Below are 12,409 nucleotides of genomic sequence, written 5' to 3'. Positions count from 1 at the left end.
CTGATTGGAGGCGCTTACACAGAGATGGGAGAGGGTGCCCTTAGGGTGTGTCTCTCCGCATGCAACGCTAGGTGGCGCCAAACTCGTCAATGTGTGGGTGGCAAAGATGCATCTGGCTGCTGCTCGTGTTTCGGAGGGGATACGGGTTAGCTTCGATCACCTCCGTCAGGGCAGGGTTCGGCATAGACAGAGAGGAAGCACGATGCTAATTGAACAATTGGATGCACTAAAAGGGGAGAAAAAGGGGTAAAAAAAAAAAAAAAAAACCCGAATGAAATAAATCCCACATTTAAATAAATAAATGAATAATACAAATAAAGAAAGTTTCCTCATATAAATAAATTAGGCTGGAAAATTCCGAACCTGGCAACCCTGTGGTGACGTCAACCAGGCGAGGTGAATAACGCCAGTACCCTCTGCTGTTTAAAGTGAATATCGATTCATTATACATGTAAACCGATTTGAATCGTTATACATGTGAATCGATTTTTAACTGTCTTGTGGTGCATCGTTACATCCCTACAGCTCTGCCATGCAGCCACTGTTGGGCCCTTGAGCAAGACCTTAAATCCTCTTGGCTCCAGGGGTGCCGTGCAATGGCTGACCCTGCGCTCTGACTCCAGATTCCAAACTTGGATTTTGTCTATGGACAAAGAAATCAAAATAAAACTTAGTTGTATTTTGTTTGGTGAAAGCAGATAGGAACAAATTATATTGACAGTTAACAATGGCAGTGGTAGTGTGATGAGTAAATGAGTGTGGAAAACTGTGAGTGACAATAATGAGTGACAAGTTGCCAATATGAAAGATGTAATGCATTCCATTCTAGCAATTTCCTGAGATGAATGTGAGTTTATCTGTCCATGAGTTTAGGCTGAGGTGTAATTTGGTTATGCAGATTGGCAATTTTACTTGTACTTGTAAGCAAACATAATTAAAGCTTTGAAATGTCCAAGTCAGATTTGTCTAGTCTAACTTGAAGCCAACAGAAATGCTGTGCCAACACCTGAAAGGAGTGGATCATGGCAGAATATAATATATAATTTAATATATTATTTATTATAGATAATTCTAGAGAAAAGGAAAAAAAAAAAATATATATATATATATATAAGTGTTAGTTGCGGTCATTAGTGCTAAATGTGGTGCATAGATTTAAAAATTTAAGGGGGCTGTTTTGATGGGCTTTAGAAAAATTGCACAAAAATGTCAGACCAATGGGGCGAAAGTGGCGAAAGTGGTATATCAGTGATATATCAGCTGTCTGGACATCTACACAGACATGATTGGCTTGGTTGAAGCCCTGCAATGGATTGGGTGCAAGGTAGGAATGTCCTAGACAGGGTGCCAGTGTTTCCCAGTGGAACCAGACCCATTGTGACCCTGGCCAGGATAAAGTATAATGAATTAAAAATCTCTGACCGTACCTTTAAAACACTTTCTACTTCTGCTTTACAAATGTGGATAAATTCATCAGTAGTTTTTTTGTACATATATATTTGCAGTTTTAGCACAGCAGAAATGTTATTAATGTATACGACGTACAAGGTATTAAAAATCTCTTAATCAAAGTGTTATTGATGAATTTATCTGGCAAGGGATATGTAGATCAACATAAACATGCTCTGGTATCCCTTGCTTGAAGCAGAAAGTTTGCTAAATGTATGATGCTAACCCTGGAGTCCTCTACCTGTCCCGCTTTCCATTTTAAGAAGGAGGTTTTGCATACTGGGGCATGTGGACAGAATGCCCTGTTCCCCATGTCATAGTCATACATATTTAAGTGTGTTATGTACAAATATTTGGGAGTTAAATTGCTCTAAAAATTGCTCGTGTTCATTGCAGCACCAAGATTGAGAAGGAGAAAAAAGAGCACGCCAGACAGCACGGAATGATCCGGACAGAAATCAGCGGGGCGGAGATAGCCGAGGAAATGGAGAAGGAAAGACGCTTTTTTCAGCTGCAGATGTGTGAGGTTAGTGGGCACACTAATTCATCTGTTTAATAGAAATAGAACTTTAGCTTCAAGTACTAAGATATTAATCCGAGAGCAAAGACCAAATCGAATTTTCTGGGCTTTTGATTCACAATCTGAGTGATTTGACACACAGCCTATTTGAATTACTAACACTACATTAAGCTCTGCCTTCACTATATAAAGGTTTTAAAAAATCAATCTGGGTTGGGTTGCTGGGTCATGCAAGAATAAGATTGCAAGCCCTTACACATTTCTTCAGACTTTTAATCTTAATAAATGTGGGTCCCACAAGACTAGTAGTAAACACATTACGTGGGTTATTGTATCATTAGTAATGAAAGCCTTTCACAGACCAATATGCCATTTTTTCCCACACTGGTTCACTACTTTAGGTAGTGGGTGTATAAAGGAGCTAAGGCATTTCCATTCAGAGCTTTCAGAGCATCAGATTTTGTTGATGGGTCAGAACTAGGGCTGGCACCGATCCGATACTCGTATTGGTTCGATATTGGCCCAAATCACTGCATTGGATATCGGAAGGAATAAAACGTGTTATCCGATCCAATTCTGTTGCTTAATGTAGATAACACTTAATGTAAATAACACTTAATGTAAATAAGGTCATTGTTTGTGTGTAAAACAAATAACACACAAAGATAAGTTCCAACAGAACGTCCGTTTATTGCCAGCTCACTCGGCAACTGCCGTAACAAGGTGCATCTTGATGACGTCATTAACATGTGCCACTGATCTACAACTCATCTGCAACAGCCATTCAGAAATTAAAACACACTGATCTACTTAAACTTTTAGCTTTAAAAAAAATCATCTACTACTGCCACATCTAAAAAACACTGTTTAAACACAATAAAAATCGCTTTATAAATGATAAATCGCTCACCTGAGATAAAGAAAACCTTTTGTCCTGGCTTGGAGATCTCTCACATCCTCAACGATTAATCAATTAGTGTTATTCATTACAATGAATTTGAATAGCATTTAGGCTTTGCAAGCACTTATCACAGTCGCCTCTTTTTCTTTTGTATTTTCAGCTTCACAAAGACACATTTGTGCTGTTTGTTCTGCTAAATGTCTGAATCGAGTTCATTATTTTATTTCAGTACCTCCTCAAAGTGAATGAGATCAAGATTAAAAAAGGTGTGGATCTGCTGCAGAATCTCATCAAGTATTTCCATGCACAGTGCAAGTAAGACCTCAATTTCTACCATGACAGCATTTAAAACCTGAGCTCATTTTTGAAGCTATTATTGTGTGTTTGATTATTGATGAGAACAAGTGTTCATCATACGTGAATGTTGGTAACAAGGCATTATAACAGCCAATTGAAATAATAATAATAAAAATGAACAACAATAGATTGTTTCTAATATCTGTAGCCTGGTCTGTGTTTTTAATTTAAGTTTTAGTTAAAATGTGTTTAAACAGGCTGCTCAGGTGTTGCACAAACCCACCACCACTGAGATCTAAGCACTTGAGTTTGAAGCTCAGCTTTTATTATCTAAAAAGCTGTTGTCCGACTTCTGCTTTGTTCGCTACAGGTTCCTTTGCAAAGTAGTAATGTTTTAGTCCTTTGCATCAAGGCCTTAAAAACGTATAAACGGTATTTAATTTTCAGTTATGTAGGGATTTTTAAATAAGTAAATGACTGTCATTTAACATTAAAATCTAAAAAGATCCTTGATGAGTGAATTGATTCTGAACAGCAGCATAATTAATATACACCACAGTATTACATATTCCTACTTAATGTATATTGTTATAATAATTTAAATAAATGTAAAACAGAGACACAACAGTGCCTAGATTTTGTATCATTTTGTTAATAAAGAAGGAAAGTAGGATGTTTTCTTTACCCATCTGGTTATGCTACTAAATAAAGCATTTACTAAGCATTTTGTAAGTCTAAAGAGTTGACTCTTTAAACTAATTGATATGACTCACTGAAAAAGTGAATCACTTCCAATTGCATTATAAATAAACAATTTGTCCCACTGACTTCCTGTTAAAAGATCATCAGCTAACTGCTGGGTGTTGGTTAAATATTAAACTTTAAGTCCAATGACAAGTCATTAAAACAGAATCAGAGCAGCGAATCCTAGCTGTCTGTGGTGTTCAAGGTAGCGAAAAATTGATATGATCTTATCCTGTAGGTTGAAGAAAAAAGCTGCTCACAGGGAGAATTTTTGAACGATGAGTGTGTGTAAGTTAGATGCCAAAGGTTTTGGGGATTTTCAGTGAGAAGTAGATGAATATTTTTAAGATGGCTGTATGTGTTGTTAGTTTTTTTCAGGATGGCTTAAAGGCTGTGGACAACCTGAAGCCCTCAATTGAAAAACTTGCTACAGATTTGCATACGGTGAGCAAAGCATTTACGTTGTATGTTGATGTAATATGGTAATACCCTATCAGCTTTGTTGATTTTTGTAAACGTAAGTTAAGTAAATGCTAATTCCAAATGTAATGCCAGCAACATATTTCAAATATAATATAAAATATTGTTGTAGAGGTTTTTGGAATGATTAAAAACACCTCACCTGGAAGCCCAGGTGGTGACGTGTCTAATACGCTAGCTCATTCCAGTGACTACTCAAGCCGTTGAGTTTAAATCTCATCTAACAGACATGATTGGCTGTGGCTGTGCACACATTTCTAAGGGGACAAGTGCTAGTCTGCAGCTTTTCTTGGTCACCTTGGTGGGTGGTGCATGCATAGGAGGAATTGCAGTAAAAAATTAAAAATAAGTAGATTAGGAGAAAAAGGGGGGGGGGGGGGTACACACTTAAATTCAGCCACCTCAGTGGTGCAGATGTGTTACATAATGCATATATATATATACATAAAAGTGTTTCTTTATCATAAAAGAGTACAGATACTAGACTGTTCTGCCTGTCGTTTAGACCTGTCTCTCTGTGGAAGCATATAATAACAGTGGAATAATAATATCTAATAATATACAATAATTGGTGTCCACAGTTTTCAAACAATTACAGAACGTTGTTCACATTTTTGGCATTTAGCAAACACTTTTATCCAAAGCGACTAACAGTACTGTGAAAGTATACTGTCTAAGCAACAAAGGGTTAAGGGCCCTGCTCAAAGGACGAACAGTGACAGCCTGGCAGTGGTGGGGCTTGAACCAGTGACCTTCTGATTACTAGTCTAGTACTTTAACTGCTAGGCTACAACTGCCCTACATGTTACATCTTTGTAACCCCTAAAATAAACAGGGATGTAACCCAGTGGTAAACATGCCCAATTTTTTGTTGCAGTCGTAACATTTTAAATGAGCATATATTTACATATAAAAAAACTGAATTTGCAAAGCACTGCTGTTTGTTGTTATTTACATTTCTCCTACTCTGTGACTATTGTGTAAAGTAATTTAGAGTGGATCTGTAGTTACAATGAAAATTCAGAAGTTCATAAAATTCTTTATCTCAGATCAAGCAGGCTCAGGACGAGGAGCGCAAGCAGCTTACACAGTTACGAGACGTGCTAAAGACGGCACTTCAGGTGGAGCAGAAGGAGGTAAGGCCAGTTTCATGCTCCAATATTTGCATGCACACACATCACTGACAGCCTAGCCAGTCTCGCATGCAGTTTCATTGTTGTCTCTGTCTGTATGATGTTTGGCATGCTCTCCCCGTGTTCGTGTGGGTCGACATTGACATGACATTGCAACTTTTAAATGCCTTGTGTGAAGGAGTGAATGTATGATGCCGTAGCCAACATGGATCAAATAATGAAATCATTTGTTATAAAGCCGGCACAGTGGCATAACTGGAAGAGTTGATGTCGCACAGTAACATGAATCCTGAGGACCTGGGTTTGGTTTTTAACTCTGGTCACTGTCTGTAAGAAGTGTTGCATGTTCTTTTATCTGGTATTTTAGTTTCCACCCAACTCTCAAAAACATTCAGAAGGTGGATGAACCAAGACCCTAACAAGAATAATATAAATATGATTTTAAATGAATGATCAAAGAACAGAACTTCCATAGTGAGGAATGCTGCTTATTCTTGCAGTTTTTTTGCTTTAGAAAGACTTCATCATTCCTTTTTGCCTCAAGTAAGCAGCTTTGGTTCTTGTAATCCCTGATCATTACAGGATTACATGCTGATAATTCAAATGTAAACAGCCGTCTTAATTCCTTCTGATTGGCCATCAAGTAGCCGGAGATTATTGGTTTAGTCTGCCAGCTGGGTTTGCTTTGTGTTGCTTGTGTTGTTTGTGTAGTTGCTTTTGTGAAACATGATGTGTCTTGTTTGGTCTGACGAAACACTTTGTGCTCTTTTTTTAATGCTTCCATCCTTTGCCAACGAAGTCTAGGAGAGTAAGTGCCTTCTTACTGTCCACTTTTTTACTGTTTACTTTGGAATTAATGTGACTTTCTGCACCTCCCTGGTCCTCAGTGTTGCCAACTTAGCGACTTTGTCGCTATATTTAGCGACTTTTCAGACCCCTCTAGCGACTTTGTTTTTCATAAATGCGACTAGCGACAAATCTAGCGACTTTTTCTGGTGTTATTGGAGACTTTTGGAGACTCGAACGTGAAAACACAGATTGTTCTGCAGTTACTGTCCTCAACGAGCAGCGAGTCCTGCCGTGAGCCCCTCCGCCGTCCCAAAGCACTCACGTGCGGTCAGGATCACAGTCAGTGTTGCCAGATTGGGCTGGTTTGTAATCATTTTGGCGGCTTAAAATGTGAATAAAAAAAACTATTGCTTTCTAAAACAGGTGGAATATAAATAGGTCTACCTTCTCCCACCACATCCAACCTGTTGTCAAAAGTTTGATTGACAGGTTATTCTTTCCAGTCCAAGACACTGTTGCCACGCCCATCAATACAGTGATTTATATGTTAGACAAGTGATTTGAGTTGAATATGAAGGTAAGCAAGTCTCGTACATATAACCTCTCATATGTACGAGAGGTTAAACTTTCATTGCTTGCAAGTTTATTTTTATTTACTTGCAAAGGGTTGTGTGTCCTATCATAAATAATGCATTTTACAAACTTGGTAGGCTACTTCAAAGACATGCAAGCAAAAATAATTTGTCCTTTATAATGTATAATTACTGATCTGTACATTTTAAGATATTAATTTGTACGTCATGATGGTTTAACTGGTTTATTATTTGTGAAATGCTAAACATCACCTGCTTATCCATGCATTTTTCAATCCATGTGTTTTTCCATGCATTTTGGCTGAAAATTACAGTCGCAATCTGGCAACCCTGCCCAGAGTAGCTCAGTGTTGTCTTAAAAAACAAAAACAAACCACGAATCAACAGAAGAAAGTTCATTTGTAGTTCTAAACATATTTAGGGTGTTTTTTACCCACTTTTTGTCTCTCCCACGATGTTATTCCTCTCTTCTACAGCGTCAATTACATGCAAATGGACCTAGGCGATGACGTCATTTAGCGACTTCTAGCGACTTTTAGGACAGCCAATAGCTACTTTCCTTACTAAGGAGTTGGCAACACTGCTGGTCCTATTTAAACCAGTCACACAGTGTTATATTTGAACCCCAATTTATTAGGTATACACTTCATACATTGTGTTACAGTTATTGACCATTTGGCAGTGCTTAAACTAGTGGGGGGGCAATGTCAGGACTTATCTTATTTACATGTTGGCATGTGTATCAGCAAATCATTCCAACTGCTTTGGAATGAACTGGAACATCAGTTGATGCTTGACCAACATCAGTGCCCAGTCATACAATACAGCCAGCAATGCTCTTTTGAATAAATGGCCACAAACGTCAACGTCTTGTGAGAAGCATGTGAGTGGCTGTTAGCTGAAGCAAAGGTTTTATATAATTTGTTTTTGAAACTGGATATCAAACAAGCTAGTAGTCAGATGTTCAAATACCTTTGGCCATATGGTGTATGCCTTAAGACTGATCTTAATGCAAAAGTAGCTGAAATCACACTTGATTTGATATTATTTCAGCTCTTAGGGCGCATTCACATGAGAAGCGGCAAAACCGTGTTTGCGCTGGCTGTGCCGTTTCCTATGGAAATGGCTTCCCTGAGCGACACACGCCGCGACACAGTTTACCGTTAAGCTTATAAAAGCGCCTCCAATAAGACAAACTGTTTGATATGATGCGGTAAAAGCGACTCAGGCAGTACGAACAGCGCTTAACAAAACCTAACGTGCCTTATTGTATTAAAACAATAACAAAGGAATTTCATTAGTGGAGATGACTTATAAGCAGTAATAATTAAAAGAGGTTTAGTGTTCCTATATCGTTCACTTAGTACATTGATCCATGTTAAGCTTCTTTTTTTTTTTTTTTTTATTTTTTTTTTTTTACGATAAGCATTTTAGACTTGGAAAAGTTGATTCTCACAATTTCTTAGCACCCTGAGCTATAACACAAGTTTAGAAGTGAAACAGTGAGGAAAATTCAGCTTAACACAGATACATGTGGTTGCTTTCAGAGTGGATTTGAAGGTTATTCCACACAAATGCAGATTCGTCTCATATTCGCACTTTGATGACGTTTCACTGCACCGCTCAAACCAAGCACTTTCAATATGTTACATTTATAAAATAATTTCCTTATTTAATGATCTGATCTTACTGGTTGGTGGATTTTTATTTTATCCCATTAAAAGCACTTAAAATATAAGTCTGTTTACTCTAATCTCAGGCTTGACTGGTTTCTCTCATTCTGGAAATGTTTCTAAATGAGCAACCCTCAGGGGGTTCATGTACGTCCACTACAGCGGTTTCCTCAGAGGAAGTGCCCGTATCAGAGGCCAAGTTCTCTTTTAAAATTTTCTCTGACTGTAAACTTAACCCCTTCTTCTGCTTGTCCCATACATTTCCATAAGCGACTGCATCACCGTGTTTTGCTCTGTAGGAATCGCAGGTGCGCCAGAGCACCACCTACAGCTTGCACCAGCCGCAGGGGAACAAAGAGCACGGCACGGAGAGAAGTGGGAATCTGTACAAGAAGAGTGATGGGTGAGTGCTGTCGCTTATCTTGACTTCATTATAATGTCATTGAGGACGTGAGTGCATATTCATGATCCTCACTGAAGCCCGGGCTGCGTTATTCATCACGTCCTGGAAGAGCTGAACCGCTGGTGGTAGTGTACACAGTGAAAAGCATGATGGCTGATGAAGGGATAACCTGCAGGGCGGCGGGGGCAGTGTAATGAATCTTTCTATTTCTGTCCCCAGACTACGGAAGGTATGGCAGAAGAGGAAGTGCACAGTCAGAAATGGTTACCTGACCATCTCCCACGGGACCGTAAGCCAAACTCTTTGTCTTGAAATGCTTGAAATGCATCTAGTATTATATAAAGCTTAGCACTAGACCTACAACTAAAGAAGTAGGGTAGCACTGTCGCCTCAGAGCTAGAAGGTCCTGGGATCAGTCCCCAGGTGGGGCGGTCTGGGTCCTTTCTGTGTAGAGATTTCATGTTCTCCCCATGTCTGTGTGAGTTTCCCAGAGAGCCCCGGTGTTCACCCACAGTCCAAAGACATGCAAGTGAGGTAAATTGGAGATACAAAATTAAACTTGTGAACTGATGCATCTTGTGTAACGAGTAACTAGCTGTCCTGTTATGAATGTAACCACAGTAGGGACCTCATAACTGATGCAATTACGACCTCTGCTGGCTGGTTGATGGCACCTGCACAGAGCCGAAGGATAATGTGGACAGGGTGTGGCTCTCCGTACACAAAGCTGATCCACATACGAACTCGCCTCGCGCGAGTGAAAAGATGTTGGAGGGGGCGAAGTCGGCTACTGCACACGTGTCGGAGGGGGCGTGTGACAGTCTCGCTCACCTCAATCATGAGTGGAGATATCAGCATCAGTAGAGAGGAAGCATATAATGCAATCGGGTAATTGGGTATGATTAAATTGTAAGAAAAATTCCATTTTTGCTCACAAAGAAATAAAGAATTACACTTACATAACACCACTGCAGCTGACACCCAGACATCCTGCAGTAGAGCTGTGTTAGCCCTCCAACAAGCAGTTGATTTGCTTCCAGTAGCAATTTGAACCTCAGTAGTGCTGCAGTCGAGGATAGATTTTAATTATGCTTTACAGGCTTCAGCACTTTTAAGATTCTGTTCTCTGAACCTGTGTAGTCGTCCCTGGACATTTCCACTGTTAACCAGCTCTAGGATAAACCACAAACTATAGCAGGGACACGCTAAGCCATTAAGCTCAAAATTATGTTTTTTTTTAATGCCAGTGTTTGTCTATGGCGAAATCATGGCTTTCTCCTTTATTTTATACAGCTCCGAGCAAGGCGCTTGTCTGAAATTGCTGAAAGTGTACTTTCCTTATTTCTTTCTCTCATAGGCAAACAGACCACCAGCCAAGCTCAATCTGCTTACCTGTCAGGTCAAACATAACCCAGAAGAGAAGAAAAGTTTCGACCTCATCTCACGTACGGTGATACTCATGCCTATACAGCCTCTGCCTGAAATAATGACCTCCTGGCCGCTCAGGTGGCACAGCGGTAAAGTACGCTAGCGCACCAGAGTTGGGTTTCTAGATACATCGTATCCAAACTCGGCTCTGCCTTTCCGACTGGGTTGGGCAGCAGTATGAACAACGTTTGGCTGTTGTTCAGGGGCTTAGGGGTAGAGTCGGAGCATAGGTCCTCATAACTGGTACGACTGCGGCCCCTGCTGGTTGACTGACGGCGCCTGGACAGAGCTGAGGAATAACATTGAGGGGGGTGTGACCCTCCGTGCGCAGTGTCTCTCGGTGTATGAACTCTGCTCGTGCAGGTGAAAAATGCAGGCTGTACTGACTGCGTGCCGGAGGGGGAGCAAGTCAGTTGAGTGGCGTCCTCAGTCGGCGGCAAAAAGGGTCGAATCAGTATAGAGGACGCAATCAGGGTAATTGGACACGATTAGAATGGGGATAAAAGTTGGGGGAAAAAAGTGGGAAAAAGTAGATAATTAAAAAAAAAAAATACAGCTAAAGACTGTCCATTTTTCTCTCATACTATGGTTCCCTGCATCAGCTTGTGTAAGCATTACATTGATACAGAGACTGGCTGTTGTGAACTGGTGACTGGTTTTCTCTGCTGACCTGGTCTGTTTAGTTAAACCGATTCTAAATCATGGTTAGTTGGGTCCAAATTTTTGCTCAAGTATATATAGAGGTTAATATATCAGCAGTGCAGTGTGTGTGTATAGGAAAGGTTCTAACCTTCAGACAGCATCGTCTGTTGAATCACGATTACTGATTACCTTTAGGCCTCAAGGTTGCCATTGAGCTACTGTCCCTCTCATCCCTAACACACACACACACTCAGTTTATTCAGTCAGAATTTCAAGAAAATGTAATAATATTAATATTATGACACATTTCTGGGCAACGTCGGGTACATTATTAAAGGTTTTCTTTTCATTTGTTTATTATTTTAATTTTCTTTCTCTTAAACTTCACAGATGACAGGACATATCACTTCCAGGCAGAAGATGAGCCAGAATGCCAAATGTAAGTATGTTACCCCTTTAAAAGAAAACCCCTCTCCTCTAACAGTTTTTCTTTTGCTTCCTGATCTTCAGCCTACCTTCTTCAAAAGGAATTACTCTCTCTTTCCTGTGTGCTCACTCTCTCATCCTGTACCTGTCTCAGCTGGATCTCAGTACTTCAAAACAGCAAGGAGGAAGCACTCAACAACGCCTTTAAAGGTGACCAGCACGTAGGCGAGAATAACATCGTTCAGGAGCTGACCAAAGCCATCCTGGGTGAGGTCAAGCGCATGCCTGGCAATGACGTCTGCTGTGACTGCGGTGCACCCGGTAAGAGACGTTTTAATGGACTGGAAGGAAGAACGATTGAGAAGGGATTAACAGGAAAGTTGGATCATAGTTTAAACAGCAAAGGTGTATTTGCCCCTGTTTGATTTACTCTGTTATTGTGCTATTATTCTATTATTTGTCAGAATATAAGACAAGAAGACCATGACAAAACATGAAACACAGGTTTTTAATGATTTCATGTGTTAAACATTTAAAAGATGTTCAACATTGTTTAATAATAATAATACGTTCAAGAACCCAAGGACGCTTTACAATCATAGCGTAACACAACAAAGAATCACGGACATCTAGGGGAAAAATGCAGGGAGAACAGATAAGATTTTAATTGAGATTTGAATGAGGACAGAGATGGACAGTCACGGAGAGATGGAGGTAGAGAGTTCCAGAGATGAGGGGCAGCAAAACTGAAAGATCTGCCACCAACAGTTTTTAGTTTTACTCTAGGAGCAGCCAAGAAACCAGAAACGGAGGATCTGAGAGACCGAGATGGGCGGTACGGGATAATGAGATCCGTGATATATAGAGGGGCAAGGTCGTGAAGAGATTTGTACGTCGTAAGGATTATTTTATATTTAATGCGAGAGGCAAC

At 39.9% G+C, this 12,409-nt stretch overlaps 1 protein-coding gene across 1 annotated transcript in view; it reads left to right on the top strand.

Annotated features, from left to right (window-relative positions):
• asap2a (ArfGAP with SH3 domain, ankyrin repeat and PH domain 2a) overlaps positions 1-12,409 on the top strand; it is a 117,320-nt gene that overhangs the window by 90,700 nt on the left and 14,211 nt on the right. Inside the window, exons 6-14 of the mRNA XM_063006704.1 lie at positions 1,846-1,975; positions 3,100-3,185; positions 4,280-4,355; positions 5,441-5,527; positions 8,879-8,982; positions 9,202-9,271; positions 10,340-10,427; positions 11,443-11,491; positions 11,633-11,799. Coding sequence (XP_062862774.1) covers positions 1,846-1,975; positions 3,100-3,185; positions 4,280-4,355; positions 5,441-5,527; positions 8,879-8,982; positions 9,202-9,271; positions 10,340-10,427; positions 11,443-11,491; positions 11,633-11,799 — 857 coding nt within the window. The remainder of the gene's footprint in view (positions 1-1,845; positions 1,976-3,099; positions 3,186-4,279; positions 4,356-5,440; positions 5,528-8,878; positions 8,983-9,201; positions 9,272-10,339; positions 10,428-11,442; positions 11,492-11,632; positions 11,800-12,409) is intronic.

Source organism: Trichomycterus rosablanca, chromosome 13 (genome assembly GCF_030014385.1).
Source record: "Trichomycterus rosablanca isolate fTriRos1 chromosome 13, fTriRos1.hap1, whole genome shotgun sequence".
NCBI lineage: Eukaryota > Metazoa > Chordata > Actinopteri > Siluriformes > Trichomycteridae > Trichomycterus > Trichomycterus rosablanca.
This window is presented reverse-complemented; position numbering and strand designations above follow the sequence as displayed.